The 27,977-nt window shown below is 32.5% G+C and overlaps 2 protein-coding genes across 2 annotated transcripts; one reads left to right on the top strand and one right to left on the bottom strand.

Moving 5' to 3' along the window:
• Nucleotides 1-867: 867 nt before the first annotated feature.
• On the top strand, nucleotides 868-6,807 carry LOC132721689 (peptidase M20 domain-containing protein 2-like). The gene is made up of 7 exons (XM_060706037.1): nucleotides 868-1,153; nucleotides 2,155-2,361; nucleotides 2,728-2,876; nucleotides 3,117-3,259; nucleotides 3,889-4,043; nucleotides 4,562-4,799; nucleotides 5,281-6,807. The coding sequence occupies exons 1-7, from the start codon at nucleotides 986-988 to the stop codon at nucleotides 5,409-5,411; spliced, it is 1,191 nt and encodes a 396-aa protein (XP_060562020.1). The 5' UTR covers nucleotides 868-985; the 3' UTR covers nucleotides 5,412-6,807.
• Nucleotides 6,680-25,309, bottom strand: LOC132721688 (O-acyltransferase like protein-like). Its single transcript, XM_060706036.1, has 16 exons — nucleotides 24,889-25,309; nucleotides 23,645-23,826; nucleotides 22,841-22,934; nucleotides 18,570-18,666; nucleotides 17,314-17,413; nucleotides 16,657-16,837; nucleotides 16,072-16,239; nucleotides 14,938-15,034; nucleotides 14,142-14,240; nucleotides 13,441-13,606; nucleotides 11,668-11,747; nucleotides 10,880-10,987; nucleotides 10,530-10,656; nucleotides 9,336-9,525; nucleotides 8,619-8,761; nucleotides 6,680-7,766 (listed from the first exon to the last, which is right to left on the bottom strand). Exons 1-16 carry the CDS (start codon nucleotides 25,208-25,210, stop codon nucleotides 7,644-7,646), a joined length of 2,277 nt encoding a protein of 758 aa, XP_060562019.1. The 5' UTR covers nucleotides 25,211-25,309; the 3' UTR covers nucleotides 6,680-7,643.
• Between the last annotated feature and the right edge of the window lie 2,668 nt (nucleotides 25,310-27,977).

The following is a 27,977-nucleotide window of genomic DNA, read 5'->3' as shown; positions in this document are numbered from 1 at the left end:
AACCTTTTGTCTCTTCGACAAAAATCCTGTCGAAACTTCGTGATTTCACGACTTTGCTAAAATATTTAGTATAAATTAGTAAGATGCAAAGACGTTACTCGCATTAACAAATAGCTCACGTAATTCAACAAAAGCTTTTTTTTTTACAATGATTAAAACTTTCTACGTATTACGGATTAATTATAACGTCTTCATGGAATGTTTTTACATATTACGTATTAATCATAACGTCTTCATGAAATGTTTTTGGTAAAAACTAGAAAAAAAAGTTGACATGACGTAAAACTTTTAGATAAGAGGAGGCCCTGATAAGCTTCCGCAGAAATGAAACAATGTACCACATTCAGTTGATAAAAAAGTAGGGCAATTTTTCAATTTTATCCTTATCTTTTGGCATTACCAATTATTTGTCAATCTCCATTATTACTAGTTAATGTTTTCTTTTAAGTTAGAATTTTTATAATGATGACAAGTTTAGAATAAGTACGGAATGAACAGCAAATAGTGCCGACCATAAGCTGACAGCAAAGATGTGGCGGCGGATTTTGGTCTGCACTTGCCTGCCTGTATGCTATGTCCAATGAGGGTCCGTCCGCTCGTGAAGACTTAAGCAACTTTCGCTGTTGAGTACGAACCCTGGGTAAATTTCAAAGCACAAAGTGGAATTATTTACCTACATGCACATTCAAGGGGGTTTTAGCCAAAGACAATTTTGAGCCAGCCTTGAGCTGTTAAATCCATGTTACTATTAACTTGCCGTCATTACACTAGCATAGATAGACAGGTAGATTCGATTGTCGCCAGCAGGCTACGAGTATATATCATTTTTACTAACCCTTCCTGTTATTCAAACACACGCACACTCGTTCATGTTGTTCGTGACTTAGAGCTCATTCACTATCATATCTTTTAATCAACGTACGAGTTATAGTTTAAACTATCCAGGTAAACTTTTGATGTAAGGAATTCCAAATTAACTAGCGCCATGAAAACAAAGGAAGAATTAAAGAAGATCGCTTCCAACGCTATTGATAATGCAGCAGTTGAACTCAAAGAAATCAGTGACCAGATTTGGAAACACCCGGAACTTGGTAACGAGGAATTTTACGCACACGATCTTCTAACAGACTTCCTGGCTAAACATGGATTTCAGGTACATGTTAATACATTTAAAACAATAACTTTTTGTTGATTGTTAAATGTTATACAACTGACTTAAAAACTGAATGGCTTGAGCTTTATATTATGTTATTTCTACACACAACACATGACTTGCAATATACGGATTGCATTGAAACGAAATATTAAAAAATACAAAAAAGTTTATGAAGTTTCAATATGATATTGATAGTAATAATATACATTTACATTCTACAAAGCTTCACATTATGCACCTATCACACATATAGGACTGTCGTGTACAGGATGGCATTTTTGATTATATACCTTGGCATATTTATATGCTACCGCAACGCCAATCACAATTTTCGGCCCTTTTTGTCAGTCTTCGTCAGTCTTCGGACACAATAGTATGAATACACAGAACGAATACAATATTATTTTGGTCAAAAACTAAACATGTAAACAAATAGTTATTTAATACTGGGAGTTGTTCGCAATTTTTATCCAATATATCAAGTAAATGTCCACCTTTAATAAGTGAATTCATACACTACATTATTTAAAGATTTATTATTAAGGCTGTAGAAACCGAAAGTACAAAATACCAATCTGTTGACATTAAGTCGGATTTGTTTAAAATTGTACATCAGTGGGCATATTTAAATAAAAAAATGGTTGTCAGATATATTTTCAATTATAATTGTACCAAAACAGACTTTAACTTCGTTTGGATGTCAAATATATATACATTCGTTTTACATAATCGAAGATTACACTCTCTGTTTCTGATCTAAATTACATCTGAAACCACATGGCAGAACTATTTTCAATCCGTATTAAGTCCGATGTTATTATAAATAATATCCAAGGACGTTTCGATTGCTGTAACACACTCAACAACAACCACAAAAAAAACAACAAACCAACAACAACAACAACAACAACAAAAATAACACCACTACCAACATCAGCAATAACAACGTTTTTTAAACAAGATAACATTTAAACTGTTTTAACTAATTTTTTTTTCAGACGGAGAAGTCCTATAAAATGGACACAGCTTTCCGTGGATCATACGGCTCTTTGTCTGTCGGGCCAAATGTTGCAATTTTATGTGAATATGATGCCCTTCCTAGTCTAGGACATGCATGTGGTCATAATCTTATCTCAGAGTTAGGCTTAGCCGCTGGTATTGGCATAAAAGCTGCAATAGAACACGGGGATGAGCATTGCGGAAAGGTTAATAAATTCATAATAAGATTATCTATGCTGTAAGTTGTATTAAGATAGGCCACAGTTTGAATAAGGATATTGATGAAATTTAGCATAGCTTACTCTGCAAGAAGTGTTAATCTTAGTTGTTCTACTCTGTTTTGAATGGAATCGAGGAATAAATAAAAACTGAATGGTCAGTTTGGTAGGAGTTTTATACGATTATTACTTGATAACAATAGCATTCCAGTAATACATTCAACATATTCAGTTCATATACAGATAATAATATCTGTAATTTTGAATTTTCCACATAGCTTTCTGTTTTGTCGAACAGATGTTGAGATACTTGATCAATGAGAGATTCTTGCTAATATGTACTCTATTTGGCAGGTTACTGTTCTTGGTACACCAGATGAAGAGGGACACGGTGGTAAGATTGAACTTATTAAAGCTGGAGCGTTTGACGACGTCACCGCTGCTATGATGTCACATGGTTATCCAATTAGCGACCCAGCACCTGTTCTTCTTGCCAGAGAAACGTGATTATCTTTATAAATAAAGATTATTTAAATCTATATATTATATATTAGGCCTTGATAACCATTCTCTTCTGCAATAAGAACACTGATTGCAATCGTGTTTATATAAAATTATTGGCGGGGTTATGCTCAGATATATCTAGTGAACCAAACATCTGCATGCTAAAACTTGCTTTATTGTCAGGAAAATATCTTACATATAGATAAGCAATTAAGTTACATTTGTCTTTATTATTTCAGATTGGAGGTTACCTTCTACGGAAAGGCCTCGCATGCTGCAGGATATCCTTGGGAAGGCGTGAACGCTTTAGACGCAGCTGTTACATGCTATAACTCTATAGCATGTCTTCGACAACAGATTAAACCTACATGGAGGATACACAGTGCGTCAAATCATCATTTTTTGTTTGTTAAATAATTGCAATGGTCATTATTTTCAAAGGGAGCAAGAATTACCTTTATAATAGAAATGTATCGATATCGACGAACTTAAAAACCAAAACATTTTGATGTAGCATTCTACATAACCTTTCGATCCTTTTGACAATAAGTTCATTATGACATCATACTTCGTTTAGGTACCGCTCTATACACGTTCATGTATTCTGTAGTATGTGTGGGGTCGATCTGCACTGATTTGTTTATGAAAAAAGACACACATTTGCACAATTTAAACACGATTTCATTTTATGTTTGATTTTTGTTCATCTTGTTTTATAGCCTAATAGTAGTGAATGATATATGTTTACTATAAACAAACCTTTTTCTAAAGTAAATTATATTTTTGAATCATATAAAACTGGCACAACGAACACATGTTTCTGACTTTTATATATATTTTGCAAGTGAGCATATCTTATTTACTGAACAAAAAATGTATAAGAAATGAAAACTCTTTTGAGATCCAACATATCACACAAAAGATCCAATAATAAACATTTAATTATAAACATTGATATCAATATACTTACATCAAGTTTGATCTTATCCATATTGTTTGTGCACGTTCCAGCAATAATAATAGAGGGGGGTGAGAAGGTTAATATCATTCCGGAGAAAGCAGTTATTCAGGTTTGTGTTCGGGCACCAACTAACAAAGAAATGGAGGATCTAAAAGCTAAAATTACAGAAATTTTGAAATCATCAGCAAAAGCAAATGGGTGTCAGGTATTTATAAAAATTGATTATTTTTCTGATGACTAACACTGTTAATATAAACAAACTGTTCTTGTATTTACAATAGATTTGGATAATTTGAAAATGAACGATTCGATTATGTTATATAATTATGTTAATTATAACACAGTGTTATAAATGTGCACTGGTCAATAATTAGCAGACATAGATAGTTATTAACGAATCATTTTTTACAATCTTGTTTACAAGTTGCATGCTCTTGACTTTGACTGTGTGCTTATATTATGTCAAGGACAGGCATCTAAAAATAAGACTGAAGAATATTTGAGCTAGATTATTCGACAATTCCACTCACTCGGGCGTCGGCATCGGCGTTAGGCATTAGTGTAACATTTTTGTTATAGTTTTATCTTTTAATAAATTATGTGCAAAAGCATATCTCAGTTATTTGTTTGTAAATCATGTTCATTCATTTCAAAGTATCACATGTAATGATTGTTTTACAGGAGAAGCTTTACATTTATGGGAAATACTTTGAATTGTTACAGGTAGAATGGATAACATCCGACCAGCCGTTTGCTGCTATGGTCAACAATCCAACGCTCGTTTCTCTATACGAGCAAAATATTTCTTTAATACAAACAGACACGGTGCCGAGTGCAAAGGGCGGTCACTACGGTTCGACCGACATGGGAAATGTTTCTCAGGTTGTTCCCAGTATAAGGCCTATTTTCTACTTTGGAAGTGACGAAGCTAATCATACCCGTGGATTTGCAAAAGATTCGGGTAACATATTTTAATGGCATTTATTTTACGCAAATCTGACGATTTCTTACATACATAAATTTAAATTATGATATTTAATTGATATCATATCGTTTTTCAATATGAACATCTTTATTTTAACATTCATTTTTCCCTTTAAAGTTGGTTTAAACAAAGGCTGAGTGTCTCATTCAAACAAATATTGTCCTTTCGGTGGTTACAGATATTTAGGCTTATAAAACTCATTTTTGTCATCTGGACACCAAAATAAAAACGTTATTCGAAATGAAACATATTTTATTATTAAACGAAATGAAGATGTTTATTTTTTCATGAAAGTTATGGAATGCATCTTTAAATTGTATCAAATCTTTCAATGTCTCTAGATGTAATTTTATATCCGTTTGAAATTAAAAATTACTGTAGAGAAGAAATAAACGCAAAGTTAAAACAGATATAGTCTTCCTTTACTATTTTGCTTTTGTTTGATCATTTATTTCAGGCTCACCAAAAGCTCAACCGTACGCACTAATTCAAGCCAAAGTTCTTGCTCATACGGCTATTGATGTATTTATGGATACACGACTACAACAAGAGATTGAAAAAGAGTTTAAACAGATGAATCTTAACTAAATTTCTGTGATATTGACTAAAATCACCGGGATTTTCTAGTTACCAGTGTTTTATAAATTTTACGTAAGCATTATTTATTCCCTGTTTTGAGTGTTATTCTCTATCATTTGCATATTTTCAATCAATAACCGTCATCATTTACATACCTGTTGTATCACAGTTTGAGGACCTTTCTGTTGAAAATGTGTCAGAGTTAAATCGTATGCAAATACATGCACAGTGCGTCAATTGGTGTGCAGCTATAAGTTACCCACACTCCAGGGCATGCCCACTGATGGCTCATTTTTGCTGGGGTTTACTTATTGTGACGGCATAGAAAAGGAAAGCAATAGAAATATCATATTCAGATGCTTGTTCAATTGTTACTTTTTTCTGGGGATTCATATTGTGACAACATTGAACGTGTTTTTTTTATGTTTGACTATGATACAAAAGAGAAAGAACATCAAAATACTCGGCAATCTGATTAATACTCGTTAGTTACGCCTCCTGGTACAAATCAGATAGCCGCATGTTATGATGTTCTTTCTATTACTTTAAAAGTGATTTTGCCTTCATAGAGTGTGAGTATTTTATTTTCAAAAAGTTAAGTAAAGCCGTACGTATAACCTTCAACATTAAGTCATGTATTTGTGGTGTGTGTTTTGCTTAAATCATGGTATGTTTGTAAATCCTTTTTATGTTGATATAGACCGAAGGCCAAAATCAAATAAATCTATTGTCATTGTCATGGCTTAAAGTTAAGAATGTCTTAGAATAAACAGACATTAGATGAAAAGTAAGCATTCATTTTTTAAATTTACCTTTTTTTATGTATATCGTTAACTGAAAGTAACGAAAAATTAGCTGTATCATTTCTTGAAACACAAAAATGTTTCATTCTGGAATCAAGAAGTTTATCACAGGTTGTCTGTGGTTCTGTGTTGCTGGATTTTGTTGGGGACTTGCTGTTATTGAATGCCGCCTTTTCTTTTTAATCTTTATTCTGACAACCAACATCCACTAGGAGAATACACTTTATTGTTGTTATGATATCTCTGATAATAGTAAAACGCTAACAGATATGTCGTTTTATATAGTTATAGAACTATTTATGCAAAATTATTAACAATGACTACAAATGACAAGGCGTATCTGTCAGTTGTTTAATATACAAAGTCCATGCCAAAGACAAGTTTTAGTTAAATTCTATTCACGATAGATAGACTGAAATCAGCAGATAGCAATTGGTGTCATCAAAACAAGCAAAGCAAAATACAAAGTCATCAAACAGTGAAAGAAGTATTTATTACATGCACATTTTATTATGGTAAGAAGACAAGTATGAAAGGTCTTGTGTGGTATCTATTGTAAAAATGTTGTACCCATAGTATAAATCTATAAACCTTAAAATTTTTATCGTGTTTGTGGTCTTTATAATTATAAATGTTAAAATTTTATCATGTGTGAAAACTGTGTCTTCAAATATCTAATAGCACATTATGCGTTAGAAATGAATGTATATTCATTTCTTTAGAAAGGTCAAACATGAGTTTTGGAATATATATTCACTTCTTAAGACGGGTCAATCATTAGTTTTAGAATATATATTCACTTCTTTAGAGAGGTCTAACATGAGTTTTAGAATATATATTCACTATTTTAGACAGGTCATACATGAGTTTTATAATCTTTGAATAAAGGTGTAACAGCCTGTTAGTCGTTAATGACCTGAGGAAAATAGAGCTGAATAAGAAATAATATGTCTTAAAAGAAGAAAAATGTAAACAAAGTAGAATTTTGATTTCCTTACAAAATACTAAATCACTATAAATATAATAATTATAAAAGCAACAGAAAAGAACTGACAGTAATTTGCCAATGAGCAACTTGTTTGAATCTTTTGAAACAAAAAAGGAATGGATTTCTGATGAATAATAGGCTCTTAATAAACTTTTATTCTAAAATTGACAACTAAAGGGACTGCTCAATATAAAAACATCTGCGCCAGTGTGCTTGTCCTTCTAACGTTTTCCTCAAATTGCAGTCAATATATAACAGAATTGTTCTAAAATATCAATTTTAAGAAACATCACAAATATTTAAAAATTCATATTTGACTTCATACAGTATAAAACAACTGCACTAAATTCTGAGATGGCAGAATAGTAAATGTTGTTATAGGCAAAATAAAGGTTCAGAAGAAGATATAATTGACATTTTAAAGGCGTCACAATACAAATTATAGTCAGACTAGCTATTTTTCTTCCTCCCCAGCAGCACTTTTTCTAGTCCCATCATGGGTGATTCAAACGCCAGAGATACCACAAACGCTGCAGCATAAGATATACAGAGATGCCCCAGGAAGACATAAATCTGAAAAAGAGGAAATAAGGTTTGATGAAGAATGTGGTAAATATTTGTTTATATAATCCTTTTATTCATAATAATAAAGAGAGAAATTTTGTAAGTCTTTGGTTCACCAAACTTAGCCAGTAACGTGATAGCATGATCAAAGATGGGCGTTCTTCAATTGTAACACAAACTGGTTAAGTGAAGTGTAAGATGTGTTTTACTAAGGCTCTTTTTGCAGTCTAAAAGCAACGACGCCAGTAACAATAAAATCATTGTCCTATGTTGTAAGGAGTCATTACGTGAACTTGCACCTGTCAACAATTTCAAAGCACAAATGCCGGATGTCATCGAATTTTGAAATCAACGAATTTTGGGCCCCATATTTTTTACTAGGAATTTGAAATCCACGAATTTACGACCCCACGAAATTGCCTTCTGTCGGCATATCAGGAAATCGATACCCTCGATTTAAAATGATTTTACAGTACATCATATAATGGAGAAAAATTGAATCGCTATAGAATGTCCCAAAACGACAAATATGAAAATGTAGCAGACTCGGTTTGATTGAGTCAGTTCATTGGCGGTACTGAAAAGTGAAAATTACCGTCCACGCCCCGCTTTAAGCAGAATTTAACATTTAAACATAAGAATGATGACACTTTAAAACAAGAAACATTCTTACATGTGTTCAAACGGCGGTATTGGAACTTTCAATATGTCACGTAAGTGTCATTCCATGATCATCAAAAGCGGTTACTGTCATTCCATGATCATGAAATGCAGATAATTAAAAAATGTCCTAACCAAGAGGAACTAAATAAAATGGAAGATTGAAAGAGAATAAGAGGTTATGAAGTCTGCCATACTTACCACTTCTAGGTCATACCAGAACGCATAAGCTCTTCTACTGGCTAAATGCACGTAAATCACTATTGGATGGACAAGATAAGCGCAATAAGTGAGACGACTGAAAGGAATTATCCCTTCCCACGACAGCAACTTGTTTACAGGTCCTGAAAATACATTTGAATAAGTTTCTTTCCTTTTTGAAATATATTGATACCCATTCAAAGACATGGTACATAAAACGCGCTGTTTTTTTCCATTAGTGTTTATATTCAATATTCATACAATTGAGATAGTTTTGTTTCATCTTCTGTAGTTATCTTTTTATCTAAATATATACAATGTATTTGGTTTCGTTTTGAATCACACCGACAGTTTAACGCTCATACAGTGATATTCCAAATTTGATTCACTTTTTGTGTGAAAAAGATCTCTAGCAAGGCTAGGGCAGGCTATAAGGTACAAAAATCGACTGGCACCCTTCGGCAACGGATGCCAAAGTATCGATCTTTCAACCAATATTTTGAGCCTTACAATAAATATTTTATATGAATTATGCATGTATTTTCAAATTAAAGATTTCGTCTTACAAAATTTTATCAGAATAAAAACAGTTTCGAAATTCTAACGGTATCTTAATTCTTTGGAAATAAAAAGTTGTTGCATGGTATGCATTTCATATCTTACAGAATGTATAAGTGCATATTTGATCACTGGTGAGCAAGGCATATGTATACTGACCTCCATAACCAGTAGCGCATGCAAAAATCACCCACGCAACACTTATACCCCAGGCAGTTCTAGATGTAGCATTGTATAGGGCAGACACGCTATTTGAAAGGTCTGGTGGAGTTCCGTCTGGTGTGTACAGTCCATATAGCACACTGACCGCCATAGCTGTTGCTATAAGCCATCCTACCATGTTTGCAAGCTGTGAATATAATACAACTATGTAAAACAAACAAATTCACCAATATATTTAACCCTTAAACTACTTAAAGCTGCATGCCTCCAGATTCATGCTATTTATTACGAAAATTTTGAAAATGTATTTAAAAGTTAAATATTATGTAGTAAACTAAGAAAGTAATTAACATTTTGCATGCGGCATTTACAATCCACGTAAATCACCAAAAACGATTTCAAAATAGGCAAAAACAGTCCTTACTGCGTTAGAAATGTGAAATTTAAATATGTAAATTATTATTTGAATCTTGAATATTAGTCTTCTCTTAAAATCTTACTATATTAAATCTCAAATTTAAATTTGATTTTCATGAAAATAGTTTGACTCATCTGGAGGCATTATAAATAGGACAAATAACTCCTATTAAGGTTCCAATCCTTATTTGACTTCATATGATTTTGCGTATTATAAAAAATGTTCAAATTAAATAATTATAGTAATATATCTGACAACTTTGAATTTAAATTGTATCCTGGTATGAAATAATAGCGTGTGATATTTAATTTAACTCATGACATATGGTGCTATATCAGTCAATTATATTTCATGATTGTTAAAAATAGATATAAAATATAAATATGAAAGTGGGCGGAGTCAAAACTCATTTATTTTTAGGGAAAACTCATTTTTTAGGGACTACTTCCTCATGATTATTTCAGCTTCATTTCAGAGATTGGTATCCACCTCTTCTTGAAAATGAAATCAAATAAAAAGGTTATTTTTTCTATTTTAACATTCAAGACGATAAAATACCATATATTTTCACTCGACGTTTTGAGTCGAGAAAATATATGGTATTTCATCATGTTTTCGTGAAAATATATTCAATATTTCACATAAACGAAAAAATATCCTTAATAAGTCTTATTGTTTTTTTAAGAAATCTTTCCATTATGCATAATCGCCTCTTAGTCATCTTGAGACAATAGTCTGCATACAAAAATGAGATAACGATATATACACTGTACCTTCGACATTTTCACCTTGCATTCCGTTCTATACAAAATATATCCCAATGCAAATCCAATAACATAGGGTCCTATACGATTCCAGGGCTTGAAATACAATTTATCCATACCAGCCAAGGTATCTTTACTGTTAACAAAAATAAAAGTTATTCGACATGATCACGAAACGTTTTTCGACAATAAAATGCAAACATTACTTGCATTTAAGCATATCATGCATTTAAGCATTACGTGCATTTGAAACTGATTAAATTATCAAAATTTCTATACGAATTAATTTGTAGAAAAAACGACAACAAAAATCAACAAAACATATGACTTACATACATTTGTAATATATGAAAACATACTTAAACATAATGTTTGATGAAAACTCATTTTGACTGGATATGACTCCAGCACTGATGAAGCTTATCAATAAAAATCCCAAGCAAGCGATACTTCCGGCAACAGGGGAGCTATAATCAAACAAAGATACGAAAAAACATTATAATATGATGTTAGGATGTTTGAGCCATTTTGACATACACCATTGTTATAAAGACTTTGAGTCGTCAACAAATAATGGCTGGCCCGGGGATGGGAGACACTATCTTTATTATTGTCTTACATTCAAATAAAACAATATTAAACCGAGTATGTGGAATCTGATAAAACCTTGTTTAACTATACAGAAAAAATCGTAGAGATCTAGTAACAAACAAAAAAATCGTAAAAGGTGAAAATGTAACAATTGTTTTTGATATAAAAACATTAAAGTGAAGGATATGGAATATTCTAAATGTTACAGGAATACACCATTAAATGTGTAACAAAAATGATCACCATTTATAACTCTTATTAAAGTGAAACACTGACCTAGTGGATAAGATGAGCCTCTCAACCCTGGGATCATGGGTTCGAACCCTAATCGGGCAACGACCATGTTTCTTCATATGACACCGGCACTTGTTGGTTCCAGTAAGCGGACTCGAAAGTGATTAATATACGTTGCAAGAACTTTTTTGCAATCGATCTTAAATAAAAATGTTTAACCCAAAACTTTTCAGTCTGTTTAGAGTATTGCTGAATATATGTCAATCGTGATTCCTTAGAAATTTTGCTTAGTGTTTGGTTATAGACCAAATAAAAAACTTACTAGAATAGTGGAACCAGCATAAGAGGACTCAGCACATAAAATTGCATATCATTGGCCAGGTACCAGCTCCATCCCATACACTGAAATAAACAAAAACAAACAAGTGTTGGGAGTGCGGCGGCGCGTACAAGTGGTTTACGTGTCGGACCAGTAATCTAAGGATTTCTGTGCGTGTGGGTTCAAACCCTGTCAAGGGCAAGCCGTTGTAAGTGTAAGCAAGAAACGCCATTCTCATTGCTTATTACTTAGTTGGTTCCAGGAATAGATTCGAAAGTGTTTCAGTACGCTTGTAGCTTTGAACATTATCGGACTAAAGTTTACTTATAAACTAAACATTTCAAGATATACTATGCTCAAATTTGATAATATTGATAATTGTATCTTTGTAAATATAAAATAAACACATTTTGACTTCACACGAAGTAGGTAAGTTATGTTCAAAATTCTACACACTATTGGTGGTCACAGTATGAATATATATTGCTATCAAAAAGAAAATGGCATTAAAAAACAACAACAAACTGTTTTCAGTGATTAAAATATTTTAGCAAAGGAAAAATTTATATATACATGTATTTTATAAAGCTTGTCCTCTTCGCTAATACATGTAATACCATCAAGTTATTTTTTGCATATCAGACTGGTGTTTCCGTTAACTTTACACCATGTAGAAATTATACCTGGCATTGGGCTGCTAAATGAGTCCCGGGACATAAATTTCGGCGCAATTTACTTATGAACTATGTTCAAAAGATGATATTGTTTCGTCGTTATGAATGAATTTGAAGTAGTAAATGCATACACTACTATACGAAAAAGTAACAGATAAAATGTAAGAAGTTTCGATGAAAAAAAAATAATTCATTGAGGTTAACCATTTACATTATGGAAGAAAATTTAAGAAAAAGTTAATATGTGGTGGTGTTGGTAGTTTTCACTCATAATAACGACAGAAAAACAACATTGAATTCACCAGAGCACAGTTCAGCCACCTCACCGTTCCTGGGCAGGCCGTTTGGCAATTTATCACTACAAGTTGCCTTCAGTGTGGGAAGGAACTGAATAATTCTCTACATGCCAGAGCAGAGGTACAGTGCGAATGACAGTAGAAAGGATTCCATGATCAATCACATCGAAAGTGAACTGCGGCTTCCGGTTCGCACGATTCACAGTCCAACGTTCTACCTATTGAGCTTTTCGGACGGCTATAAAAATCATTTTGCCCGGAATATACGTCATTCCATAACCTGCCCATTGGCAATATCGGCAAATCTCGACTAGTCTCGTTGCCGCCAAAAGATCAGATGTTATTGAGACCGGAACTGATACGAACCGCAACATATGACTTACATTTACCTACCTTGGAGCAAACATTCAACCTCAATTCCAACATAGCCTTTTTAGTTCAACGTTATTTACTTGCCATCATTATAGCACATTGTATGACCTTCTCGAATATATAATCCGATTTATGTTTTGCTTAAAATTTTTTTAAGCAAATATACAAATAAGACGAGACCCTGTCCCCAACATGATACGCCCCTGTTAACATTATATTATTTAAACACGGATGGGGCATCTTTTTCAACGATAAAACTGGTTTCAAACAATTTTGGCATAGATAAAAAGATGCCTTGTTCCATTAAGTCTCAGTAAAATAAAAAATACTGCAGACTCTAAAATGTATAGAGTTTACAGGGGCATATCACGTTGGGGTGGGATGGGGAGGGTAGGGGTCTGATCCGTTACCGCATTTTAAGAAATCATACTCACTTGTCTGTCCGACTTGTAGATATTATTGATGTACAGTAAATTGGTCCACCATGTGTCTTTGCATTCATCAACGTCAATTCCTTGCTGTGGCCAAACAGGTCCGCTTGACCAGTATTTGAACGTTGGAACATACAGCATCAGTAGTAACATGTATGGTGGTGTCAGCCTGTAATGAACAGGATTTGTATATACAAGAAATGCAAATAATGATATCGATTTACAGCTATGATGTTAAAGGACTTTTTTCTATATGACTGGACTTGAAATATAAATTTATTCGAAATTAATTATTTTTCATGTAGGTCTAGGCATATCATTTCAGATCATTACTGAACATAAATTTCTCTAGTTGTGAAAGGTTACAATCAGATAAAAAGCAAATTACAATTTTCAGTTTTATTCCGAGTATATTTGTTAGATCTATCTTGTGCATATCAATCCGTTCTTTAACTACGTAAGAAAATAAATTTTTATGTTTTTAAACTTTTAAAAACCTCAGACGTGTTCGTCTAATACATATATATTGTAGTTATTAAATAGACGGCGTACAATGTGCGTTATTGAGAAAATCCACTTTGTCGCTTTGAACAAATATGGCTTTCTAATGCAAAGATGGTGTTATGTGAATTTTTTTATCTAATCAGAGTTCTAATATCTTGTTCGGTATCAACTTTTGTCAGGGTAAAAACTAATAAACTTACCTCCAGTATCTATGGAAGTAAAAGAGTAGCCAATTAAACTTCAATGCCCCTCCTCTTTTTTTCAATTCCTTTAATGATAGGTAAGATACCAACAGGCCACTGAAAAAAAATAAAAAAATACAGGAAAAAAAAACAACAATGATATTGGTCTCTACAACAGTATTTTCTTCGATAATTTAGCACTCTGTAAAATTATTTTCTATCATATAGGACTTTACAACAGTATTGCTATAGATGATTATGGACTCTACAACAGTATTTCTATGGATGATTTAGGACTTTGTAAAAATATTTTCTATCAATCATATAGGACTTAACAACACAATTTCTATCGATGTTTGAGGACTATACAACAGTATTGCTATTGATGCATGAGGACTCTTTAACAGTATTTTAATGGATAATGTAGGACTCTTTAGGACTATTTTCCATCAATGATATAGGGCTCTACAACAGTATTTTCATCGATAATTTAATTAGGACTATGTAAAATTATTTTCCAGCAATGATATAGGACTTTATAAAAGTATTGCTATCGATAATAACAAGGGTATGTATGACAAGCAATGGGATGGAACCAGCTAAAAAACGCTTCTTTATAAATGTAAAGGACAATCATGTTGTTTTTGAGTATACTTAAGCAAGAAACAATTTTATAAGTGAAAGATATACTTATGCCGTACCGTGATATTTGTCATTTGATCATTTATATTTCGGACCAAATTAATATGTGCTATAAAAACAGAGGAAATATAACTTTGATAAAAGCATAATCTTTTGTAAGGGTGCTAGCTACCTGAGAACGAAAAACGTGTCAACCGACACGGTCGCGTTCATAACAGCCTGGAATGTAAATCGTTTCAACAGCTCTGGGAAATACCTTGCCGAGTTAGCTATAATAGAAAAAAAGAGAAAAATTTGATTTGCAGCATCTAAAATGATAAAACTGTTCTCTATTTTTTTAATCAATGCAATACATCTATTTTTGTAGCCAATATATTTGAAGTCAATTTTAATTTGCAATTGACGACGGTGTATTTGACGCTCCTGCCAATTCCAAAACTGATTGCTTTATCGATTAATGCAAAAGATATGGTAAACAACTGAAAGAACTTAAATGATACTGCATTTAATTTTATATAAACAATACAAACTGCCATCCAACAAATATCATTTCAGAACATGACTTTGTATCTAGCTGTTTATTAATTTTAAAACTTAATGAAATTTGTGCAGGGTTACTTTTCCATGTTTTAAAACAATGACTTACGAATTGGATTAACTACAGTTCCAAATTTAATCAATTTCCACCCATGAAGTTTGGGTGGAAATTACATTGAGTGTCATTGTAAGAATGGTTCTTAAAAATGAGATTGTGTAGAAAAGCGTTCTTTATTCTTAGTTTTTTTGTTTCACTGTATCGGAAATGCTTTTATCTTTATTTTTCAAAAATGCCTAAGGCTTGTTATAGTTTCCTAAAAACTCACTGGTCAATTACCTAGTTTAAAAATATCTTATTCCTCAGAATATATATGCATGCCTAAATTTATTATATGCGCAAAGCATAACAAATATTCTTACAAAATAGGATAAGAATGTAAGTCAAAGTGTCTGATAAATTTTCTCCTTAAATTACTTGAACAACTTTAAAAAAATTTCTGTTGCTTTTTGTCCATCACTATAGCTGATTATAGAAGTAATTAAGTATTTTGTACAAAAGTCAAACTACTACATTTGTACTTTGGTTACATTTTGCTCCTTTTTATAACATATACATGAAACTCTACTTTCTTCAGGTGATAAGTATATGCCTAGCTCTTTATAAAACTCATGTCTTCCTTTCTAAAGAAGAAAAAAAATCGCTTCTGAGACATAATGTGTCTTAAATGAGTAATTATTAGCATATATGTTAAAAAGTTTATATGTATACCTATTGATTGTGCTCCAAACCCATATGTATGACCAAGAATTACCCATGTCATACTTAGGAAGCGAATCCCATTCACACATGTCAGCGTTCCTTTAGGTTGACTCGTGTTGAGGATTTTAGGAGCGTTTGTGTATACAGAGAAAGAGAGTAGAAGCTTTCCGAGAATACCTGAAATAAACATATATATTACACATATATAATTCAATAAAAAACTGTTTAGACACTTCATTTTATTACATAAATAATCACTTTCTTTGTTATGAGGTAGAAACAGACAAGATTATAAAAAATCAAAAATAAAACTATCCATACATCTATCAAGTTTTTGTCGTCTGCTGATATATCATATACCGGAAGCAAAAAACTATAGAATAAGAAAAATCTTGAAAAAGGCGACAACTCAAGAGCAAAGATAACATAGCAAATGACAATTCATGACTCGGTTTTGTTGTGTATGTTCATAAGAAGCAAGGCAATATAATCAATGACCACCCTCCCCCTCCCCTGCAAAAAAAAAATTAAAAAATACAAAAAAACCCAACAAAAACACTGGAGTCATGTATTTCCTTTTTCATAGTACAATACCTGGTTTGTAAGATGGCTTTCCATGAGCACTTTTTTCAGCCTTTGCTTTTTCCAAGTCCGTAAAGCCATTCGACATATCGCCACTCTTAAAAGCAGTCTTATCACCATTGGCAAAGTCTTCTTTTGTTACAGTATAAGCATTATTATCTATACCATTCACTGTTTTAAGTTCACATGCTTGCTGGAATAAAAACATATGCAATAAATGGAGTGTGATTCTAAGTAATTGCATCAATAGCAAGATAAAAAGCAATTTTGTATATATAAATTCATTGTTCATTTCTATTGTTTTGGAAGCTATTAGCTTTGGGAATTATACATTCTCGAATCTGTTCCTGAAACAACCAAAACTAAGCATTTTTTTAATATGCCTAGAATTTATGCTATCCTTGAATCTAATATAAGACTACTTTTAAATTATGTAATCAAAACTACTGTTCTAACCAAGTTCTAATCAATTCTTGTTTGTTTTTTTTACTAACATTGGTATTTCAAAACTTTCAACTTTTCTTTCAATATAATATCAAGGGCAACTATAATCTAATAAGTGTTTTATCAATTCAAATAGTAACTGCATAACATTTTAAGTATTTATATTCCCTTTAAAACCTTATATTGACCTATATTTCATTATGATAATTTAAACTTAGTATTCACCTTTTCAGATTTGTTTGATTTAGTCTGGAGACAGTGTTGAATAATCACATCGTAAAGTGTGGCAAGGAAAATTATTCCGGCGAAAACGGCACCGACGATGCTAAATGATAACAAAACATGAACACATTCAACAAAAGTTCATAAACATTTATTTTTATAATTTTACAAACTTAGCAATAATTCACAATGCCGTTTTTCACAGTTTAGATATATATTTTACATTTTTATGCCCCCACAATGTGGGAGCATACAGCGTTGCACTTGTCCGTCCGTCCGTCCGTCAGTCCGTCCGTCAGTCAGTCCGTCCGTACGTCCCGAAATCTTGTGAACGCAACTCCTCTTAAACCGGATGGCAGATTTTGCTTAAACTTACAGGGATGAACAACCTTAATGTGTAGATGGCAGTAAAGGAAGGAATTTTTGCTGCGACCAAATTTAACAGAATTATGGCCCTTTGTTGTTTTTTTCACTATATACTATGTAGAAATTTTGTGAACGCAACTCCTCTTAAACCGGATGGCAGATTTTGCTTAAACTTACAGGGATGAACAACCTTAAGGTGTAGATGGTAGTAAAGGAAGGAATTTTCGCTGCGACCAAATTTAACAGAATTATGGCCCTTTGTTGATTTTTTCACTTTATACTATGTAGAAATTTTGTGAACGCAACTTCTCTTAAACCGGATGGCAGATTTTGCTTAAACTTCCAGGGATTAACAACCTTAATGTGTAGATCGTATTAAAGGAAGGATATTTTGCTGCGACCAAATTTAACAGAATTATGGCCGTTTGTTGATTTTTAGTTTTCAACTTGTGGCACATGTAGTCCAAAAAATATTTGACCTAGAGTCATAAGATTGACAGAACAGTGGCGTGTGGGGGCATCAGTGTCCTATGGACACATTTCTAGTTTTACTTATCTTGATTAAAAATAAAGTTCTTATTACAAATTATTGTGTATCTATAAAGTTCTTATTAAACATAGTTGTGTATTTAACCGATTTAACTATTTTAGTTGGATATCATTATCATAGTTTTGCAGTAAATTTGTTCACTTAAATTGACTAAATTGAAAACATTTTGGTGGTTTTAGTCAGACAATTACAAAATCGATAGGAATTACTTTAAATGTACATAGTCTTACGTTGCGGTGTCGTTTAAGTCAGGCAGTTGCAAAATCAATACAAATTACTTTAAATGTGCATTGTCTAAGAATATCTAGAACTAAAAGTCTTAATTTATGTCTGTAGAACATACCAGACTATAAGAGCCTTGTCTGTGAACTCGATACTCTTCTCCTGACATGTCATGTATAAAGTGGGCAACGTCATGTTTCTAAACAGTTTGGAAGCGACTGTAGAAAAAAGATAAAGAGTACTTGATAGTATAATAGTGACCCGAAAACGGTACCAGAGAACGACCCTTAACGTCACTTACTTTTTTCATAAACATATTGAATTCTTTAGAAATTCAATTATTGCTCTTGAAATAAATAAAAATTTTTGCTTTTGAAATTTTGCTTATTGTTACATATTCATGTTTATCTTTTTACTTTTCAAGGGTTATTATAACCTTTTGTAAAATGACGTCAATGGTCGTTTTCTAATGCCGGCGTTAGTCTGATAACAATAAAGCATGTGTTACATATGATAACGTTCTGTCACATACGTATCGCGATATTTGTGACATTTAATGTTTACTTCCGAAGATTGCAGTTCATGATGCATATTGCAATACTTGCTATTTTCTCTGTCCCCCCCCCCCAAAAAAAAAAACAACAACAACAAAACAAAACATTTCAGCTCACGATGCACATTGCGATTTTATTGCCCTCTATATGTTTCACGATACTTACTTCCTATTTGAAACCAGCATGTGTTAAAAGTATATATAAAACACTCTATCAGCTATTGCAAGATTAAGGCACACCATTATGTTGAGATAACATAAACTTTGTGAACGTAAAAAAGAAAACACACTGAATTCAAAAACCTATTAAGTTTTCGATCTGTTTTTAGTTGAAACATATTTATTTTAGCTCTATCGCAAAACAATTAAGAAAAATGGTCCTGACCCCATGAAGGCTCAAACCCATGATCGCAGACACTTTAGCCATTAGCTAGGCCACCACTCCTCACTATCTATTTTGAACTTATCAAAGCTTGTATTAATCACATTCTTGAAGTGACTCTGCAAAACGATATTCAGTCTTATCGCTGTATTGCAATGTGAAATAAGCATTGCACTGCGGTACTATTTATTTCCGATACTGAATTGAGTTGATATATCGAAATGCCTCTATGACATTACGTCTGGTTCATGTAAATAAAATCATTTTTAAATTTATCTAAAAATTATGCATACATTACATGTAATAGAAACAGATTAACACATGAATTGTTCGATAAGAAATAATACATAAATTACACGTGTTCGGTTATATGAAAAAATATGGTTAGTGTGAATATATGAAACTAATATATTTTTTCGATAAATGGCGATGACGCGATACATTGATGAATCGTTACACGTCTAGTTCATGTAAATACAATCGATTTTATACTTAAAATAATACATACATCACACGTGCACTGTGAAAGTAATATAAACTCATTCAAAGGAAATGATAACCGAGATAGATAAAGATGTGCAATTGCTATAATACATTTTTTTTTTTGCTCTTTTATCTACAATTTATTGAATACATACTTGAAATTATATCATTTCACATCACCCCAGGAATATATATCTTAAATATTTAAGTTTCTATTTCTTATTCATATGACCTTGGCATATATCTGCACGAGGCATTAACTCGTGTGGATTTTAACAAGTTTTGGTTTCATCCAAATTTAAAAAAAAGAAACGTATATCAAAAATCAAGACATGATAAAGAGAATACCAAACAAGGGTCTATTAATTGTGTAGGTGATATTATAGAATTTATCAGGCTCGGAAAGAAAACAAAATGATAAAAAATGACGAAGCTTTCTTTTTTAAGACTTGCCTGATAAGTTTTGTAAAAAACAGACACTCACATGGTATTCTTTATTTATATTTGTCTTATCAACCTTGTCGTTGACATTCTTTTGGTAAGCGCGCGTAGTGTTTATCCAGATAGTCGCTATATTTAAAGCAGCATGTCTGCAGTTTCAAAAATATTTCATTAACATTTTTAAGATTATTGTATATGAATAGTGTCAAGTTACAAAGACAGTAATTTACATATTGCAAACGAAAATGAGAATATACAAAAATCACGCCCCACCTCAAATGCAAAAACAGCTCTTATTGCGCTTGTCACGCTCTAGAAATATAGTTATAAATACTGCAAATCAACCATTTTATGTAAATTATTTCTTCAATTGTGATTTTTTTCAATTTTTCTTTAAATTTAAGTACATCTTTCTAACGGTCGATGGTCTTGAAGTTCCGCCCATTGTTTCCTCGTTAAGGGCACACACTTTTTATTACTTGGGGACCATACGCCGCTTTTCATGGAATGGCACGGAAGTGTCACATTGAAGGTTCCATGATAACCGCCGTATGAACACATCTGCGGATGTTTCTAAATTCAAAATTTTACTATTTCATGTTTAAATGTTGAATTCTGCTTAAGCCGGTGCTAGGGGGCGTGGACGGTAACTTGCACTTTCCAGTACCGTCCATGAACAGGCTCAATCAAACCGAGCCTGCAACATTTTCAATTTTGCCGTGTTGGGCTTTCTTTAGGGATTCTATATTTATCTAGTTTGAAATAATTTGGGTCATCTGGAGGCATGCAGCTTTAAATTACCCGTTAAATAAACGCTGTTGAAGACAGTTTATGCTAAAAAGACTGTAAGAAATTTCCAAATTAAGGCCCCCTGATTGGACGAAAAGATAATGACCAAGAACACTGACAGATGAACTGCACATATTTGACTGTAATCTGACGTGTAAAATAAAACACGACAGAATTAATGCGCGTGTGTGTGTTTGAGTTTATTCAAACTCGCCACCGGTTGCCAATATAAGTTCTCCAGAAGAGTATTTGTCATTTCAGATTTTAGAAAATAGTGCAAGAAGCAGAAAGATGCCCTGATTCCAGAAGTCTCTCCTGGTTCTTTAGCATGCCAAGCGTTTAAGCACTCAAACACTAGACATCTCATCCGATAGACATGATTAAACTGGGCCAGTCCGGGAATCGAATCCACTCTCGCGCTCTAACCGACTGAGCTATGCTATTGAGAATTAACAATACTATTAGGTCATTTTTACTATTCAAAACGACGAAAATACACATGCCCAATTAGTACAAAATCAAATAAACAACTTTATCTTTTGTCACAAGGATTAATAATATCCAAATACTTATTTACATTATTATCTGTTTAAGTATATCTGGTTTATGTCAACAAACTTAAAAATGGTAGATGATATAAAATTGATAAAGTTTTTTTGATGAATGTGAAATGAGAAAAAAACTGTAACGGAATGATATGACAGTTTCACGCTATGTATGACTGTATCATAGTTTGGGGACCTTTCTATTGAAAATGTTTCAAGGGTAAAATTGTTTACATATATAACTGGAGTGCAGGCATACCAGAGCATGCCCATTGATTGGCTCATTTTTGCTGAGGTTTACTTATTGTGACGGCAGAGAAAGGGAAAGCGATAGAAATATCATATTCAGATGCTCGTTCATTGGTTACAATTTTTCTGGGGTGTCATATATATGTTTTTATGTTTGTCTTTGATACAAAAAAGAAAAACATCAAACACTCGGCAATCTGACAAATACTGGGGGCTACGCCCCCCTCCCCTCGTACAAATCAGATAGCCTTGTGTTTCGATACTTTTTCTATTACTTAGCATATGGCCGTGATAGTGTGTCATGCATTAATTAGCTTTACCTGAAATGAACTCCACTGAGTTATACATAAAATGTAAATTCCATAAAGCGACTTAATTTTTAAACCAAAGAGATATTAAATAAATCAGGAAACAAAGTGATCCCTCGGAAGCATTAATCACAACAAAATTACATGAAAATTGCAGACTCGGTTTTACTTGGTCTGTACATGAGGGATAATAAATAAGTGCAACATCCCTCACACCCTCTAGTACCTGCTTGAGCGGTAATCAATTCAAAAGATGATTAAGAAATATATTACAAAATAAATCGAAAAGCACATTTTTGTGCTATTCTTATCCGATTTAAGTTAAAAGCAAATTATTTGGAATTATGTACATAAATCTCGAAAACATTATTTCCGGTCATGTGACGAAAAAATGAAAACTTAGAGATTGTGGATGATCAAAAGTATAATTGGCTAATGCAGTCCATTAACGCATTGACGAATGCAGGACAAAAGACTTCCCGAACAAAGTCCAATCCTTGTCCAAAAATGACAAGGCGGACAAAAGCTCTCCCTTGAAAATACAATAAATAATACTATAGCTATTTACAGGTTGGAAATGCTAGAAAATTGAGTTGAAGAGTTAAAGTCAGCATAATTATATTTTGATAATATATATCTAACCTGTCATCATGAGAACAGTACCGTCCCTGTTCGAGCATGAATCTGGTATACACAATCCAATTTTAGCCGCAAGTGGCCCCGCAAAAGTTACAGCCTGAAAAATACACAATTTGTTAAGATCGCAAAAGAAATAATAGATTAAATCTAGATCATCTATCATGATAAGATTGCTATGAATTTCTATACCATATCATTATGAGATATAAGTTTAGGGTTGTATATCATTTTAAGAGGCATTTTTTGTTTTGCATTATTATACAATTTTTGACAAATGAGCCATTAAATATGATGTGATATTCACCTGTAAATTTCATTTTGGCCAAAGCGATAGCCGTTGAATATCACATCATATCTAATGGATCATTAGTCAATAATGTTTTATAACATGATCAACCTAAGATTTAAAAAACAACAACACAAAACGTAAAGCGTTATATTAAAAACAAATTATCAATGTACTATAAATAAATATGTAGAAACACCATGTAAGACAATAATATGGCCAGTTGTATATCATTTTTAGTAACAGTTTAATATAATAGTTAAATACCATTTATATATTATATCTTTTATCGACAGGTTTGTATATGATTCTATAGGACAATTAACAACCATGCATTTACACAACTTTTGTTGCCAAAACACATTTACGAAATACTATTTTATCAAAGAGGTGTAGCAAGGTTATAAGAGTTTAAAAAAAGAGAACATAGACGAGGTTCACAGAACACAGCCCCAACACAATCCAGTGAATAAAAAAGAAACAAAAAAATAACAACAACAACAAAAAACACTGGGACAAACCTCTGATGTCAACTGTACATTTCCTGTACAGTATTTTCCAGTATATGGATGGTCTAGTCCTTGTTTCTTCTCTGGATCAGTGTACCTGTCCGCTTGTATCGCAATACATTCGTCATAATTACCCATCATATTCAGGTTATAATCCATTAGTCCTGTTCCTGGCTTTCCAAATGCGTCAATCACTAAAATTACACAAAATATACATTATTCTATTGAAAGTTATCTACAACAAATCTAGATTTATGTTATATTTGCTTTCCCTTAAAATATTTTACATAAATTAATTATGACATTTTTCTGTAAGAACAACAACAACATCAAGTCGGCTGAAATCAATCACAATAACTTGTGCAAACAGTTTGATATCAGATCAGACATATTTTTCCCATATTTATAGTGTTTTTATTTGGTTTATTATCTCATGTCCATCACTTAATTATCTCGTGCGCACGACTTAGTAACTCGTCGTCGCGGCATAGGATCTCGTGCGCACCACCTAACTATCACGTATGCACGACTAAGTAACTAGTGGCCACAACATAGTATTTCGTGGCCACGACATAATATCTCGTGCGCATGAGATAGATAAAAATTCACACCCTGTTCCACTGTATAAATAGACGAAATTTAAGCACAAATGAGCCGCGTCACGACAAAACCAACATAGTGCGTTTGCGAGCAGCATGGATCCAGACCAGCCTGCGCATCCGCGTAGTCTGATCAGGATCCATGCTGTTCGCTACCAGTTTCTCTACTTGTGATAGAGTTGGTAAGCGAAAAACATGGATCCTGATCAGACTGTGCGGATGCGCAGGCTGATCTGGATCCATGCTGGTCGGAAAACCATAATGTTGGTTTTGTCGTGACGCGGCTCAAATAATCATAGTATTAGAAGCTTGTAAGGCTTAAGTAGCGCACGGTCGGACATAATATGCATCAAAAGATCATCAAGGTATAGTCAAGTAAAGCAGGTAATAACAGAAGTAAGAAAATCCGATTCTTGTTTGTAATAATGTAATAAATAATAACTCTACTACTATTAGAATTAATAGAAATAAGATTTGACAATAAAAATACCGATATAAAAATGTTTAAATTATTTTTAAGAAACTATGTTAAAAGGGGAAAAACCCAATTTTCCATTGTTCAAGTTATATATTTTAACAAAAAGACATTATTGACATTGTAAATATAGTGATGTGAGGCTTTTTTATCATTCAACAATCATTTAGAGAAATACATACTTCGAAGAGCCCAGTTCTCTCTGCGAAGCAGCGCCTCTATAAATAGCTCTGTGTGATTAAGACATAGAGGACTGGTGTAGTTCCTCGCCGCGTCATCTAATCCCTCCGTTAATATGTCTGAGGCATAATGTACTAACATGTCCTGATTCTGCTTTATAAAAGGTCCAATAAATGATAAAAGGTTCCCACTAGAAAGTCCGCCTTGCTGCATCCCTCCAACATTTGCAAATCCATTTATCAGATTTGCCAAATAATTACCAGTGTCTTGACAAAACACTCCTTGGATTACCGTTAAAGTAATAATCCATTTAACAACCTGCATTTTTTTGTTTTCGTTATTTCATTAATATTTCGGGATGTTTAGTTTTGATGTTTCATAACACCGAGTGTTAAAAAGTTTATCATCACTAGTTTATATAGTTGCTCATAAGTGTCAGAAAGTAAATGCAAGGGCTGATAAATAAATTTCAACACTTACAATCGCTGTTTAGATATTCACTTCAATTTAATTTCCTGCTCTCCAGATTATTCTTTTGTTTCTGAAAAATAACCGCGGACAAATAAACCTATACATAAAATGCTTCCTATAACTCATATTTTTCCGTGATGCGAAACCATGTGAATATTTGATATTTTAAACACAGGGTATCACTTTTTGTACTGTTTTTTTTATTTATTTTTAAAACATTCTGTTTTACTCTCTAAAACGACAGGGCTCTACACTTATCTGATGAAAACAATTAAAATATTTAAAAACTTCAAAGAAAATAAAATCTTCACTGTCTATTGTAATGGTTTTTATGTCCCAGTCAAATTATAAAATGTCACGTGGTATAAGCACTGTGACCAATATTGTACAATTATTGACTAGTGAGCTATTGATTATGAAGACTTAGTGATATTCACCGATAAATGTCATATTGACAGAGGCGACACCTAGTTATTACTGCGCACTTGTATATCATATTCACCCAGTGAATACGATTAACGCACGCGCAGTTAATCGTCGTTGCTGTACATGGTTATTGAATATGAGTCTGAATCTATTTTTAGATTTGGAAAATCCATGTCAGCCAGTGAATATGATACTGCACCAAGTGAATATGATTTGTTTTGTTGACTCCTGTCTGAACCAGTGAGATTGCAGCTATCTTTAGATAAAAAAAAACAACATTATTGTCTATACGCAGAATTATATAACTAGTTACAAATGTAGAAATTTTCTGTCAGGTTATAAAACCTTTTATAAACGGTTGTTTGCTTAAAATATTATCTGGCAAACAACCGTTTATACAAGGCCATATAGCCCGTCAAGTATCTTTATAACGAGTACAACAGAATCATTTTATTTGAGGAAAAATACATGCTCTCAATATTTAGCATCATCCCTGTATATAGATTATATAAACGTCACGATTATCCAATGAAAAGCGACGTTACAAACGTGCAGTATTTTAAAAAGTGATATACAATGTAAAACATGATGATTAACCCTCAAATCAACCATGAGACCATTCCAACGTTACTATGTTCTCATCACTTTTCTCTGACCTGATGATATCTTTATGTTATTAGCCACAATCAATCTATGCTAACAAAATAACATGCTCTCAATACAAATCTTAAGGTTTAAAGCTGCGTGTCTCCAGATGAGTCAAAATATTTCAATGAAATCAAACTTGGGAAATATGTACTCAGATTTTAGGAAAAGTAAAATGATTCAACATTCAAGAAATATTTTACATGTTATGTGCGGTTAATGACTTATTTTTCAGTATTTACAACTAAATTTCTACTGCGTTACTAACGCAATAAGGGCTGTTTATGCATATTTTGACCACTTTTTGGTAATCTACGTGAGTTTTCAGTGTCATTGATAATGTGTAAATTGCTTCCTTTGGTTATTTCACAATATTATACATTTAAATCAATTTCAAAATTTTCATGAAAATTAGCGTGAATCTGGAGGCGTGCTGCTTTAAGTAAAACTTGTTAAATTACGTTTGTCTCAAAGCTATACGTACCTGAAAAATATAAACTTTGGGTTACGTTTGCTGGGATTTCGCGTAATAAGCAACATTGTTTGTACAAGTTGCTTTCAAATTGTTGTCAAATAAATGTTTCTAAAACAGAAAATCAATGAAATAGTAAATAGCATTTAATATATATAATATCATTAAAACCATTAAAACATATTATAATCATATATTTTATATAAACATTTAATGCAGATTTACAAAACAAGATTGAAAACAAAACAGAATCAACAACAAACAAAAACAAAAAAGAACAATTTGAAAGATAAATAAAAGACAATGAAAATTTAAATATACGATCATATAAAAAAACAACAACAACAACAAAACGACCTTATATCTCAGAAACGTAAACGGCCCCATATTTAAAGAAAGAATGACAGTATACTTCTTTTTATTTGTGTTATCAGTAGATGTACTCTGTCTTAGTAATTGTATTGAGCAAATAAATCTAAAATAAACCAACATGAAAAACAAAGTGAATCCTTATCAAATTGTCCTACTCAACTTGGGTCGATTTGTTTGACCTTATTTTCGATTATATATACATACCCAACCAATGTTATCATAAAAGGGGCATTAGTTAGGACACTTTTCTCAACCAAAAACAAATGTGTTTCTTGTTTGTTTGATTAAAACTTCGGGAAGGTATATAGAAAACATTGGAAGGGTATACGGGAAACCAAATTATCACGTAATTTGAACATTATTCAGAATATATATCTCAATGGATGTATAATTGATACAAGCTGTGTGCATGGGTTTCCTAATAAGTCGTATTTAATATTGACTTTTAAAGTTTTCAACTATAAAATAAATCCATTTCTCTTGCATCTCCTATTTTAAATCAAAGCACTGAAATGCTGTTAGCGGTAAGCCCCCCCCCCCCCCCAAAAAAAAAAAACAAAAAAAACCCCAAAAAAACAACAACAAATGAATAATCATATAAATAAGAAGACGCTTCTCTTACAGCTTGTTTGGTGTAAATACGGTTATAAATATAATTAAAAACATCTTAGGGTCCTTATTTTCAGTACATCGGGACATGATATG

This window comes from Ruditapes philippinarum, unplaced genomic scaffold (assembly GCF_026571515.1).
Source record: "Ruditapes philippinarum isolate M1 unplaced genomic scaffold, ASM2657151v2 ctg837_1_1_1_1, whole genome shotgun sequence".
Taxonomy (NCBI): domain Eukaryota; kingdom Metazoa; phylum Mollusca; class Bivalvia; order Venerida; family Veneridae; genus Ruditapes; species Ruditapes philippinarum.
The sequence above is the reverse complement of the archived record's forward strand: the minus strand, read 5'-3'. Positions and strand labels throughout refer to the sequence as shown.